The sequence below is a fragment of the Penicillium vulpinum genome, assembly GCF_028829585.1.
Source record: "Penicillium vulpinum strain IBT 29486 chromosome Unknown utg000001l_segment0_segment0, whole genome shotgun sequence".
Taxonomy (NCBI): Eukaryota; Fungi; Ascomycota; class Eurotiomycetes; order Eurotiales; family Aspergillaceae; genus Penicillium; species Penicillium vulpinum.
This window is the reverse complement of record NW_026643241.1, coordinates 1,167,003-1,180,843: the sequence shown is the minus strand read 5'-3', so window position 1 is coordinate 1,180,843 and position 13,841 is coordinate 1,167,003. Positions and strand designations below refer to the sequence as shown.

At 46.7% G+C, this 13,841-nt stretch overlaps 6 protein-coding genes across 6 annotated transcripts; 3 read left to right on the top strand and 3 right to left on the bottom strand.

The window, feature by feature from the left end:
* Nucleotides 1-242: 242 nt before the first annotated feature.
* Nucleotides 243-801, bottom strand: pex4 (putative ubiquitin conjugating enzyme (UbcJ); the record flags this gene model as incomplete). Its single annotated transcript, XM_057248130.1, has 2 exons — nucleotides 243-577; nucleotides 633-801. 2 exons carry the CDS (start codon nucleotides 799-801, stop codon nucleotides 243-245), a joined length of 504 nt encoding a protein of 167 aa, XP_057112562.1.
* A 227-nt stretch (nucleotides 802-1,028) lies between these two features.
* On the top strand, nucleotides 1,029-2,303 carry N7479_000431 (endonuclease III domain-containing protein; the record flags this gene model as incomplete). Its single annotated transcript, XM_057248129.1, has 1 exon — nucleotides 1,029-2,303. The coding sequence occupies one exon, from the start codon at nucleotides 1,029-1,031 to the stop codon at nucleotides 2,301-2,303; it is 1,275 nt and encodes a 424-aa protein (XP_057112561.1).
* A 715-nt stretch (nucleotides 2,304-3,018) lies between these two features.
* On the bottom strand, nucleotides 3,019-7,288 carry N7479_000430 (WD40 repeat-like protein; the record flags this gene model as incomplete). The annotated part of the gene is made up of 3 exons (XM_057248128.1): nucleotides 3,019-4,704; nucleotides 4,764-6,277; nucleotides 6,367-7,288. The coding sequence occupies 3 exons, from the start codon at nucleotides 7,286-7,288 to the stop codon at nucleotides 3,019-3,021; spliced, it is 4,122 nt and encodes a 1,373-aa protein (XP_057112560.1).
* Nucleotides 7,289-8,323: 1,035 nt separating this feature from the next.
* On the bottom strand, nucleotides 8,324-9,577 carry N7479_000429 (uncharacterized protein; the record flags this gene model as incomplete). Its single annotated transcript, XM_057248127.1, has 8 exons — nucleotides 8,324-8,354; nucleotides 8,403-8,539; nucleotides 8,606-8,781; nucleotides 8,834-8,902; nucleotides 8,961-9,014; nucleotides 9,080-9,180; nucleotides 9,232-9,321; nucleotides 9,387-9,577. The coding sequence occupies 8 exons, from the start codon at nucleotides 9,575-9,577 to the stop codon at nucleotides 8,324-8,326; spliced, it is 849 nt and encodes a 282-aa protein (XP_057112559.1).
* Nucleotides 9,578-10,443: 866 nt separating this feature from the next.
* On the top strand, nucleotides 10,444-11,235 carry N7479_000428 (Zn(II)2Cys6 transcription factor domain-containing protein; the record flags this gene model as incomplete). Its single annotated transcript, XM_057248126.1, has 3 exons — nucleotides 10,444-10,549; nucleotides 10,627-10,819; nucleotides 10,875-11,235. The coding sequence occupies 3 exons, from the start codon at nucleotides 10,444-10,446 to the stop codon at nucleotides 11,233-11,235; spliced, it is 660 nt and encodes a 219-aa protein (XP_057112558.1).
* An 832-nt stretch (nucleotides 11,236-12,067) lies between these two features.
* Nucleotides 12,068-13,256, top strand: N7479_000427 (zinc-dependent alcohol dehydrogenase; the record flags this gene model as incomplete). The annotated part of the gene is made up of 3 exons (XM_057248125.1): nucleotides 12,068-12,727; nucleotides 12,804-13,158; nucleotides 13,210-13,256. The coding sequence occupies 3 exons, from the start codon at nucleotides 12,068-12,070 to the stop codon at nucleotides 13,254-13,256; spliced, it is 1,062 nt and encodes a 353-aa protein (XP_057112557.1).
* Nucleotides 13,257-13,841: the final 585 nt, after the last annotated feature.

Genomic DNA, 13,841 nt, shown 5'->3' with positions numbered 1-13,841 from the left:
CACACGCTCATATTTCATGTGATTACTTTTAGTCCATGTTTCATCTTCGATAGGAAGATAATTCAAAATTGTGCTCAATTATTAAACTCATTAGTTTATTCTATATATATATATTCATTGATTCGTATATAAAGTAGGTGCACGTTATCCCAGATGATCGGAATGTGCACAGCGGTATGGTATGTGTGGTCAACGGTCTCCAACAAGCCCTGGGTTTCTCAGCTGGTTGCTCGGAACCATCATCACCGTACAGGATTCCGGCCTTCCTCCCACCGCTGCTCCTCGGCCAAGTACCGGACAATACTCTCAAAACCAACCGTATCCCCTTTGCGTAGTAGAACCGCGATGTCAACATTCAGCGGCGAATCCGGATTCGGATCCGTCAACAGCCACTGAATAGCCGCCAGTGTGGTCTGGAGAGTTCTAGCCGGACTCCATTGATCCTTCAAGAGGGACAGACAGATCTCGCCCGTATCGAAGTCGATATTGGGGTGCACGATCTTAGTCGTGAAATGGATGGTCGGCGGCGCGTAAGGGTATGTCGGGGGTATTTTGATATTAAGGTGCCAAAGTCCACCTGTTGTCGCGTTAGATTGACTAGAATGATTCCGACATAGTCTTCATGAGCTTACCCTCATATGGCGATCCATTAGGACCTTTCAATACAGCTTCCCAGCGTAGTAGGTCGTCGTCATCGACGGGACGTAGGTATAGGAATGTGTCATTTTCGACATTATCGTTTTCCTTCAGCTCGTCTCCGAGTCGCTTCATTGCTCTAGCGAGCTCTCTTTGGGGAGCCATGTGGAATGTGGTAGACGGTATAGAATTAGATGTGTAACAAGAAGTCAGCCCCTCAGGTTGGGAAGTCGGTCGGGACTGCGATCGCCGAGGCTGAGGACCTCGGGAAGTTTTGCCCGGCCCACCCATGGATCGATCGTCTGGGGATTCCAAGGCTCTCACGTGAAATTGCCTTCTGACTTTCGTGCCTAGCAACATTTTTTCTTCTGTCCGGTCTCTGTTAACTCAACATGCGCACTTCTCGCACTTCTAGGGACACTGCGAAGGTACTGCAGGCCCTCTCGCCCCCTATTCGACGACAAACGCGCAACTCAAATGTGAGCGCTTTGAAAAGTTTCGCCCACAACCCAAACGCGACTTCGACAGTCAAGATAGAGCCAGAAAATGTCTCGGTGATACCCAGTCTGTCTGCTGTCAAAAGTGACGATGAATCTTCCCTCTCTGAACTCTCCGACGCCGATACGGCGGACATCGAAGACCTCCTTGAACCGCCATCGAAGCGTCAGAAGCGCAACGCGAGCCCCATAAACACACGAGTCCTCAAGAAAAGTGCAAGTCCTTGCACACGCCGAAAAGTGAGAGTCAAAGATGAACCCGACCAGAAACCCACACCAGCACCCAGACAAAGACGACTCCCGGCCCGCAAAACCCTCGGTGCCGATGGCTTAGTCAAGGTCGAGCCCCCGTCCAACTGGGAAAGGATGTACGGAATCTTGAAAGAGATGAGGGCAGCCAATCCGACCGCACCGGTAGATACAATGGGCTGCTCGGAGCTATACTGGCGTGCATCAGGACCGAAAGACCGTCGATTCCAAACCCTCATCGCATTGATGCTTTCATCCCAGACGAAAGACACCGTGACGGCGGTAGCGATGCAACGTCTTCACACCGAGCTTGGAGACGGTACTGCTCCAGATCAAGTTCAAATCAAACAAGAAGACAGCGAATCAAAATCCGTGGACAGCACTCTCAACCTAACCAACATCCTAGCTGTGGACCCAACGCGACTAAACGAGCTAATACGCACGGTCGGCTTCCACAACAACAAAACAAAATACATCAAAGCCACGGCGCTAATCCTACGAGATCAGCACGGTGGAGATATCCCCTCTACTCCAGAGGGCCTCATGGCACTCCCTGGTGTCGGACCCAAAATGGCCTATCTTTGTCTGAGCGCAGCATGGGGTAAACACCTGGGAATCGGTGTCGATGTACATGTCCACCGTATTACCAATCTCTGGGGTTGGAATAAGACCAAGACGCCCGAGGAAACAAGGAAGGCCCTCCAATCGTGGTTGCCGCCTGATAAGTGGCATGAGATTAACAAGTTGCTTGTTGGTCTCGGGCAGACGGTTTGTTCGCCTGTTAAGCGTCGCTGTGGGGATTGTGACTTGGCTGGCCAGTCACTTTGTAAGAGCGAGATTCGGGGGCTTGAGCCTACAGTGTTGAAGGTCAAGAGGAGCCCTGGGTTTGATGAGCCCAAGGTTAAGATTGAGGCTCTTTGATTGGGACCTCTCTGCTGGTGGATTGCTGGTTGACCTTATACGGTCCGTCCTTCTCTGTATGGAAGACCGTGGTGACTGCGTATTCGCTTGACGCCATCCCCTATAATGGATCGATTATTATTTTTATCGAAGAAACATCAGCCTCCTAAAATATCACTCTATTTCGGAATTATTGCATGGCGCACGGTCCGAACACTCCCACTCTCTTTTGATCAAAACTTCCAGAATTGTTTGGAAAGTCGTACCTACTTGGGCAGCCCGGCTGTGTACATGTACATGGGTCATTGTTGCCGCTGTTGGCCTCTAGACACAATCCTATCGCTTCGCCGTTGCCTATCACACATGTAACAACAGCCAAAAGACGAATTATATCCGTTCCTCAACCAACACCGGGGCTCGGACGGGGCTTACCAGGGTTCCCTGACTCGAAGAGCTACAAGGTCTGTCTGTACAGGGTTTATACAGAAGAAAACACTGGTTATCTTTAGCGGAAGCCACATATAAAATGTCATCTATATTAATCATGCCATTCCCTCCTCTTCTTGCTCTTAAAAACTATACAGTATTCACCAGTGAGTGCGCCCTCTATTTAAACACTTCGATCATTGAAGGTACGTATATCGCCATTTTACAGCCCATCACCGTCTGGAGCTGACCTTTGCATTGATCCCATGTCAAACAGCTCTTCAGTAGCGGTTGTGACGCTCTATATCACTTATAAAATCGGGTTGTTGTTTGGGAGGGTCAAGAATAACACACGACCCGTCAAACAGCCAATTGCCACTGTTGTTGTCGCACGTGCGGCGAATAAAGCCATGCAGCATGTCCGATACTCCGAAGGAATCCACAAAAAATTTTCCCCTCTCATAGTTATCCACGTGTGGTCCTTATTGAAGGCATAGACCCCTTGCTCTGGCTGGGGAGCTAGACTTCCAAATGAGGTCGGGATAAGGGCAGATGACCTCAAATCAAATATGCCTCGATCGGTGTGCAGATAATGCACATTAACCTCATCATATTGCAGGCTAAGACCAGAGCGGACAGCAAGAGTTTTCACACACTTTGAGGTGGCCACATCCCAGATCTTGACCATCTCAACATCTGACCCTATCGCGAGTTGTCTTCCGTCCCGTGACCACGCAATGCAAAAGACCGCATCGTTATAACCCCGTAGAGTCATACACTGGTCAGTGGCTGGGTTCCAGATCATGACCTTTCCATTATGTGATCCTGATGCGAGCTGACTTCCATCCCGAGACCACTCCATCGAGTAGACTAACTCATTATGTCCCTCAAGGTTCGATCTACCCTGCTTAAGAGCTGGATCCCAGATCTTCAGCGTTCCATCGGTTGACGCTGATGCGACCTGGCTTCCATCTCTCGACCAGGAAACCGACGATACTGTGTCTCGATGTCCCTCTAATTCCGATATGCACTGTCCAGTGTCTGCGTTCCAGATCATGACTCTCCCATCAAATGACCCTGATGCGATCCATTTTGCATCCCGGGACCAAGCAATGCACGAGACTTCGCTGCTATGTCCTTCTAGAGTTAATATACACCGCCTAATGGCCGGGTCCCAGATCTTAATTGTCATATCAACTGATGCTGATGCGAGTCGGCTTCCATTGTGGGACCAAGCAATGTCTAAAACATCACTGCTGTGTCCTGTAAGTGTTGATGTGCAACGCCCAGTTGCTATGTCCCAGATCTTGATCGCCGTAGTATCTGACTTTGATGCGAGCCAGCTTCTATCAAGAGATGAGATAATGGAGCAGACTGGGTTGGTAGGTCCTGCGAGGGTCCATGTGAACTCCCCGGTAACTTGGTCCCAGATCGTGATTGGTTGACTAGTTGACCCTATTACAAGCTGACGTCCATTTTGGGACCAAGAAATAGAGGTCACTGAGCTGTCGACTTCGAGAGTCGATATGCACTGCCTGGTTGGTAGGTCCCAGATTTTGACATTCCTACCCAACGATCCTGACGCGAGCCGGGCTCCATCGGGGGACCAGGAAATCGAGACCACTACCTGTTTATGTCCTCTGAGGGTCGATGTGCATCGCCCGGTTGATGGATCCCATATTCTGATGGTTGTATCCGAAGACCCTGATGCGAGAGAGTTTCCATCTTTGGACCATGCAATTGATGTGACTGCCGCCCTATGACCTTCGAGGATCTGAAGGCATGGACTCCATTCATCGTCCATTAGTGGATCCTTAAGAAGCCACTTTGTTTTCACGGATTGATAACTAGATTTGATCATACTTCGGGTTGGGCTAAAGATAAGCGATGAGAAGTAGACTTGTAAGGGGCTGTTCTCAATTGCTATCCCATGGTACTGGATGAATCGAGAAGCATCTCGTATTCGTTCTGCAAGCTTGTGTGCCTTATTTAATTTCTGCAATAGTAAATCGAGGTTAGCAATGCATATTTATAATCACAGAAGTGGGTAATCACCTGGAGAAACCTGTTGAGCTTGAGCATAGCAGCGATCGCTTCTGGAATATACCCCATAAGACTCATAGCTTCGAGCCAGAAAAGATATCTCTGTTTCAGAAAGCCCTCAACTAGCCCACCCTCCCGCAGTTCATCAATGGCATTGCCATCTAGGAGGTGATCAACCCAGTAGAGACATGAGTACCGTACGGCTGCCAATGGATCTGGATCAGGTTGTCTGACTTGAGTGATGGGAAATCCTGGTGATTTGAGGCCATAGATATCACGCCGGAGAGTCCTGAACGATTGCAAGGAGCGAAAAAGAATCGTATAGTGTTCTGCCTCAATCCCTCGCGCAAATATCTTCTTTGATGCAGTTTGGAGGAGGAAATCTTTTGCGGACTGATGCACAAAGAAGACGACGCCTTCTCGGACTGTAAGGAATGAGCCGCACGCCTCCACAACTTCATTTAAAGATTGCTCATTAATAGTGATATCTTTGGGTATATCGACTAAAGCTAGTAACTCGCCTAGCGTGATAGGTCGGTATGTAACTAGGGCAACACCTAGAAGTCGCTTGCAGATTTCTGCACTTGGCGACTTGTGAATTTGATCAATCATCCGAGCATAGAGGGATTCGAGGCCCGGCGGGAATACAGTCAGCAGCAGACGAGCATCCCATCGTGCCCCCTTGGCAAGTTCCAAGCAGACCAAGGCCACCCAGAGGAAGGTACCACGTGCATTCGAAAATAAATGTTGGGAGATAGCATCCCGTACCTCAGCTTTATACTTCTTTTGCTCCGTCAATTCCCTAACTTTGTGTTGAATGAAGATAGTAACGGCCTTAGCCACGGATTTCTCGTTCAATTCTAGCCAAAGCGTTGCTTTTTTGGTCGCAGGTTCAAGGGCCTCTCCAATATCATGCCAGTTACGACTTGACACAACCCATTTGATACGCGTACACACTGATGATTTCTGTGCGATAAGTTCAAGAAGCAGGTTCCGATCCGCGGTACATTCGTCGAGAGCATCAATGATCACGTAAGTGCTCTGTAAGAGCGGATCTTCAAGGATATCAATGAAGATTTTCGACAAAGTTTCCCATGCATTGGCATCCTCAAACCCTTTTTTCCCAGTCTTATCGTGTTGTCGTCGCATATGGGACATGAGTTTGGGCTGCTTGGCGACCAGCATATAGATCAGGCCGCGAAGGACTGCGCTCGCGTGATTTATTCGTGCATCTGTAGCCTGGCAGAAAAAGAAAACAACACATGCCTGAGGGGTCGACTTCAGCTCGTTGATAATTCCACACAAAAGCATTGTTTTACCCTTCCCAGGGTCCCCTTTAATCCAGAGCAGCTGCCCTTGTTGATCATAAAGCCATTTTTTGAAGTCGTTGTTTTCGAAAATCCAGCGATATGAATCTTTCAGTAGTCCGCCCTTGACCTTTTCGATACGTTTCTTGTCATCACGAGGATCTGTCGTGTATAGATCCCGTAGACAGGCTCCGTCCTCGACACTTAGTGCGTAATGATCTTTTGTCTGATTTAAAAGCAGAAGTTTATCTTTGGATTGATCTTAGTTATGCAAAATTGCGTGTGGATGGTATGATAATCGTTCTTACCAACTGCCAGTGTCCATCTCTCAAGTTCCCCCAACACCCTCTTGAAACCAGGATCTTCCACTGTCGCAAATTTTACCATATGCTGATGATCAGCTCGAATGGCACGGGGTGCATAGCCATCAAAACTAGCAGAATCTTTTGTTACGATCGTTCCAATCTTTGGGGTTGGAAGCTCTTCAAAGAAGCAGGTGATCTCGAGGGGCCGACCATTCTCCCGTACTTGGCGCACCATAGCCAAAAAGTCACGCTGTATTGACTCAAGGAACTGATTATTCCTCTGTAGGACATCAAGCAGCGAGATGTTGATTGATTTCACGAAACCAAACGCAGTGGCAGGGATTTTGGCCCAGTCCGCCATCCAGGCTCCCATGTGGGGCGTCCCCATGAATATCACACCCTTAAGAGCATCAAATACACCCTGGAAGTGTCTTTCGGGGTTGTTTCGCGATAGTAGGATAGCCTTCTTGCAGACCAACCCCCCAAGGCTATGGACGACAAAGATAAGCGGGCGCGAAGACGCATTGCAGGATTCTCGGTCAGATGTTAGGTCGGCAAGGAGATTTGTGGCATGGTCAATCAACCGATTCCTCGAGGCTTTCGATTTCGATATTACATACGCATCGTACCCGTATGTCAAAATGCGAGCTTGTTGAAGCTTCTGTGGAAGTAGGGATTGCGGCCAAGGCGCAGATTGGCCCTTAGCGGTCCATGTCCTCTCTCGATCGCCCGTCAGACCGTGAATGAAACATATATCGCACGTCGCATTAGGTGGGTTACTCAAAACTTTGATACCATCAATGAAATGGGAAATCGGAGGGTATTCAGGCAAGGCGGGGTCGGTTGCACTATAAGCTCTAGGGTTGTTATGGCCTGTTTCTTTCACCTGGAAAACGGCCTCACGCTGGCGTCGCAAAAGTTGCATTATTCAACCAAAACAGACTTTCTGGGGTACTACAGTAGGGCAATGTTTGTGTTACAATAATGGTATTGTAGTACAGGCAGGGCCCCTTTATGTATCCCATTGGACTCGCCGAGAAAGACTTAGCCGCTAGCAACTGCATGGGCGCTTACTGTTTGAGCCAATAAAAGTGGAATTTTCTCGATGGTCGGACACTAGGTGAGCGGCTCATCATATTTCTCCGAATCATTCATTTGGTAGAACAGGATATAGGATAGCCGCTGCATCGATGCGCTGATCTATATATAATTTTGCGGGAACAATGTGAAACGCATGACTAGTAACTAGTGGATGGGCTAACTAGTCGACTTGGACATTACTAATTTAGGAGAAATTGAAATAACGCAATATACGCAATATAAAACTTCATTTAATTTCTTATAATATCTCGGTTCTAATACGATTGTAGTTGTGTAGCGCTTTATGCCTGGAATGGTACCGCCTTCGTAATATTGACAACAATCGTTATTTTGCCACCTTATAACTAGATTTTCTGCCAGATTTTCTGCTCACTTCATTTGATTCTGGTTTACACTGTAAAAAATAACTGTGACTTGGTATCGACTTGCAATTTTATCATACGTCTGCTAGGATTTATTATTCCCATTTCCCTCCAATAGTACGGAGTAGCAGTTGCATTAACTTTGATAAAAAGACGGTACGGAAGGCGGTAGGCTTGTTAGCGCCTGGAGACGCGCTCAACTAAATTAGGAATGTCAAGCTGAACTTTCTTCCTCTACTCCGTATATCAACATGAAATATATCAAACGTGAGTAGCCGCCGATATCAAAAACCCTACATATATATGTACCTAAGAATAGCTCTATGGATTCTATTAGAGTAGGTTTCCCTATATCTATCCACAATAAAAGATTTTAAAATATATATTCCTTGCATATGAGATAACATCTTGTTATTTTAGTTGTCCCAACTGTTGTGATGTTGTAATATATCTGAATACTAGCCGGACTGTGGCCATGGGAATATTGATTGGCGAGATTATGAATGTCCAGCATCACTGCCTCGCACTCTTGTATTTTGTTAGAACCATTCAATCGTTTGAAAGAGACTGACTTACTTGTTTTGATTGCGATCCCAAAATGTTGACAGGTCTCCAATCGGCAAAAAGGGTGGGATCCCTACGGATTCAAACAATTGAACAATCAATAGGTAGAAGCCGAGTAAACTCGCGACAAATAGCGCAGCTCCGGCACCCTAAAAATCAAGTCAGCAAGTATTATAGACAAAGTCGAGATCACCAAAACACAGAATAATACTCACTTTTACACATCGACCACCACTGGCTAGGTTGCCTTGGCCTAGTTCCCAGTAGGCCGAAGTGAGAAGGAGAAAGACAACGAAGAGGGTGAGGAAAATCAATGTGTAAACCACATTAATGCGTGTCGAACAAATGAAGAAGATTAACATCAGAATAGCCATCGTTACAAATAAAAATGCTGGTTTCATCAGAGCTGTTCATCAAATCCAAGTGACCGACGTTTCACTCACCATATGTATTCAGGAAACCTTCGCTAGCTAGCCCGGCCGTTGTACTGGTGGTTGACGAGGAATAGGGAGCTATAGAACTTGAGCGAACTGATATTTTGAATGGGATGAGGCGTTTGGATAAACTGACCGGCTGCATTGAAGGAGGGAATCATTGTTGCTGCAAATGCAAACCAGAAACCGCCTTGGGTAAAGTATTAGCAACATGAACAAAAGGTTGACGCTTCTCCCGAGTCAGGGGGGACTTACCAATAGTGCCAAACACAACACAGGGGAACGTGTTTCCAATAATGAACTCAAGAATGCTGGTGAGGAGCAACAAGAGACCACCAAGGAAGACGATAGGTCCGCTTTTTCGTTCATCAGATGAGGCCTCCTTGTTGAGTCGTAGGATCTCTTACATGAAAGCAACTCCATTTCCGCTGGCTCCTCTCCATCCCATCAAGCAGCATGAAAGGGGGGTTGTGGTGATAACAAAACCTCCAAGTGCTCTGAATGTTGAATCACGAAGTTAGATCAAAATGTCATGCCCAGAAGATAGTATCAGGAGACTCACAATGGTGTCGGATTGCCAACCTTCTTGGATAGTGGTGACTGGCGAACGGTCATAGGAGTCAAATAAAGCCTCTCAAACTGTTCAGCCGACAGTGTCACTGATGTTGGAACTGTAGTGAGACCATTTGCTATGTGCTCCTTGGTTTGAAAGCTAGGCTTTGTCTCACCATTCTGACTGATATCACTGTCCATTTTGTTTTGGTTAAGATACCTCTCTCTGGTATCAAGGAGAAGAAGAATATAGTACAGTAGGCAAAGAGAATGGAGGATCTTAGAAACTAGCCTTACATTTCTTCAATATCCGGGGATTGTGGGGATTTTGAGCTTTCCCCCAACTTTGTGGCTTGCCATGCACTATGGGGTGATTGATCTGTGCTGGCTCCACTAAAGGAGGTGAAAATGTGTTCATATTCCTTTCCACCGTGTCCAATCAGGCAGTCGTTGGGATTAATTGATTCGAAGTAAGCTTGGATGAGTCCAGAACACGAAATACACAATACTAGAGAGTGGATCCACTAGTTGGCTGGTAGGGGATTGACCAATGGGGCATATTAATGTGCTGCGTTCGGCTCGCCCCGGGTCTCTAAACTTGAGAGTTGTCGCAGAAATTCTGTCAGGGCTGTAGATGCACAGGAAGGAGACAGACTTGGCATGTCGTTTGCATTTGGTTTGCATTATTTTGTGGAGATGAAAGTTATAGGGTCTGGATTAAGAGAGATTCCCGCCAAGGGCCGACACGTATCCATGCGGATCCGAAACTCATGCGGAGCCGCATGGTGGAAATTCAAGATGATGAAAATAAATCCAGGTGATCAACCCCGCATTCTATTTCAGTGGGGAATTTTGATCTGGGGAAGAGAAACAGCGAAAGCCCCAGGGATACCACCAACATGCGGAGCCGCTCAGATCGACTGCTAAAATTGCACAATCGGGGGGCATTTTTTATGATGGAATTCCTTCAGTGGTCATATCTTTAGCGTTAGGGGCCTTCATAACGAGCCTTTTGTCTACGTATCTAATTTTACTTCCTTGAAAATCCCATACCACGCAAATCCAAGATGGCTGGCCTAAACATGATAACTTATACTGAATTTGAGATCTCGCGCCCCCGCAAAAAGGCTAGGAGATCCTGCTTGTATTGTCAAAAGGCACATAAAACATGCGGTAAGCTTAGAGTCTTCCAAATTCCCTATCTCGAGCAAGCATATTCGGGGGGATGATAAACTGACAAAACACGCTAGGAAATGAGCGGCCTTGTGGACAATGCACGAAGCGCAAAAGGCCAGGGCAATGTGTCGATGGAAATCGCAAACCGCCTAAATATCTCGAGGAAGAGCGCAGGAAGAAAAAGGCCGCGACTGATTCCTATCGTGGTGTTACTTCTTTGCAAAGACAGGATCAACAAGAGAATATTCCAAATACCATAAGTCATGAGTAAGTCTGGTTCTTCATTAGGGCTATTGGAGCATTATATTGATATCTGGTACAGCAGCAAGGTCACTGAACAAGAACCCTTCTATGAGGGACAAATGCGAGACCACAGAAGAGACTCCCTCGAGGAAGTCTTTGATGAACTCATTGATCCAAATTTTTTCTACAAAGGAAATGAGAATTTCATCCCCCTCTTCTCACATGCAGGATGCTCGCCCTCATCAGTGACATCTTCCAGCGAATCTGAAGATAGTGAATTAGGGACATCATATAATGTTCCACAGAGCGACTTCGAAGCCAGCTTGGTGAAGCAGCATAATTATGCAACAGACGAACCATACGCCGGATTTGCTATCAGCAGTGGTTGGTCAAGCACATTCTTTCCTGACGGGATAGAAGAACAACCCCACGGCTGGTGACTTTACGACAGACAAAAAAAAAATTAAAACTCAAGCTTTTGATAACCTTGTGATTGTGAATGGAATAATATATATGGGCTTCATGTGTTTGGTTTTCGGGAATGTTTTTGTTGGAATTCTTTGACCCTCCAATTTTTGTTTCTTTTTGTACAAATAGCGAATTGAACTTCCTAATATTAATATACTAATGTTGTTTATATTGTATAAACGACCATAGTAGCTAAAGGTGGAAGACATTTAGCTTGGATAATAGATATTGGATTTGTTTGTCGTGATGCCTTACGCGCCAACCCCTATCTACCTAGCTGCTCTACCCTTTTCAACCCAGTCGAATAGATCTGTCCGCACAGACCATAACCTCTTTTAATTATTTGTTGAGAACTACATATCCTACAGGATCTTGCCCCGCACAGGATCTTCCCAACAGCGGCTAAAAGAGTATTTGAGAACATTTACATCCAATCGTATCAGTTACCCGTGCGGCTCCGCATGGCCCCAGGTTCTCCACACCCCCCGCATTAACTTCGCTTTCCAATTCTAGGCACATATTGAATATACGCGCTAGGTAATTTCAGATATATTGCCGTGTCAAATATATTATATTATTCTATTTTGATGCATTCCGGTAGCCCGGGTGTTCCTAGATGACAGGCCATATGGGGAATTGACTAAGCCCCCACCTTTTTTTTTACCCCGGACATGCCCCTCCAACGTGTTTAGCTATAAAGCTCCAATCCATTCCCCAAGATAGAATCTAGAAACCAGCAGAGGATTCCTATTTACTTCATACGCATCTTCAACTCAACTCAAACTTCATTCCTATCTCATCAATATGTCCACTTTCGAGATTCCAGAGACCCAATGGGCCCAGGTGGCCGAGAAGATCGGAGGGCCACTTGTCCTCAAGCAGATCCCCGTTCCCAAGCCCGGCCCTGACCAGATTCTGGTTAAGATCCGTTACTCTGGCGTTTGCCACACCGATTTCCACGCTATGATGGGTCACTGGCCCATCCCCGTTAAGATGCCCCTCGTCGGTGGCCACGAGGGAGCTGGAGTGGTCGTCGCTAAGGGCGATCTTGTTAGCACCTTCGAGCTCGGTGACCACGCTGGAATTAAGTGGCTCAATGGCTCTTGCACTGAGTGTGAATTCTGCCGCCAATCTGATACTCCTCTGTGCGCTGATGCACAGCTTTCCGGATATACTGTCGATGGTACTTTCCAGCAATACTGCGTTGGAAAGGCCACACACGCTGCTAAGATCCCTAAGGATGTCCCTCTTGATGCAGCAGCCCCGGTTCTCTGCGCCGGTATTACTGTTTATAAGGGATTGAAGGAGTCCGGCGTTCGTCCTGGACAGACAGTTGCTATTGTTGGAGCTGGCGGTGGTCTTGGATCCCTTGCACAGCAATATGCTAAGGCTATGGGTCTTCGAGTGGTCGCTATTGATGGAGGCGATGAGAAGAGAGAGATGTGCGAGGCTCTTGGCACAGAGGTATGACCGCAAATTTTCTATATCCCGAGCATTGCTCTATATCGAATATCGAAGCTAACAAAAATCAATTCACTAGACTTATGTTGATTTCACCAAGTCCACTGATCTTGTCGCTGATGTGAAGGCGGCAACTCCCGGCGGTCTCGGTGCTCATGCTGTTGTCTTGTTGGCTGTCTCAGAGAAGCCTTTCCAGCAAGCCTCAGAATATGTTCGCTCTCGCGGCACAATTGTTGCCATCGGATTGCCCCCTGATGCATACCTTAAGGCCCCTGTTATCAACACTGTCGTTCGTATGATCACTATTAAGGGAAGCTACGTTGGAAACCAGCAGGATGGTGTTGAAGCTCTCGACTTCTTCGCCCGCGGATTGATCAAGGCTCCATTCAAGCTGGCTCCTCTTGCAGATCTTCCCAAGATCTTCGAGCTTATGGGTTCGTCGTACATTCCCCTTACATACGAGAACCAAAACTAACTTCAAATAGAACAAGGCAAAATTGCCGGCCGTTACGTCCTTGAGCTGCCCGAATAAATGGTAGTCGACCATTTATAAATTGTGCTATTGGCACAGATTGTGGATTAGGACCTTGTTGTATATAGGTGGCGAGCCTTGCGTGCGAACTTATGTGATTTATGAATTGAGATACTGAATTTAACTGAAATTCAACGATTGATTGATGTACATGAAACATTTGAGATTGCGTCTCACTGTCCTACCATTCAAGGTATATGTAGGATTGATGTTGATTTTGGGTTTTAAAGTTATTATCCACATAAGCTAGCCTCCACACAATCTCGGGACTGCGCGAGCTTCCAAGGTTGGCGTTGAGTCACCCGTCGAGCTGTGACACCTCAGTCGTGAAACGAGCGATTGGGGACCTCGATAGTTCACCTGCCATGCATTAAATCACGGAATATTGGTAAGAGACGGAGGAAATTGCGAGCTCACTAGATTGAGAATAGTAGTTAATATCGAAGCATGATACTGCTACAAAATGCACACAGACCGTCTACTGAGATAAAATGTTGAATTTCTGTATCTCTGCCTAGGTGGGAGTAGTTGGACGGAATTTGAATTTCTGGATACATGTATGATACAAAAACAGGTGGTCAGGTG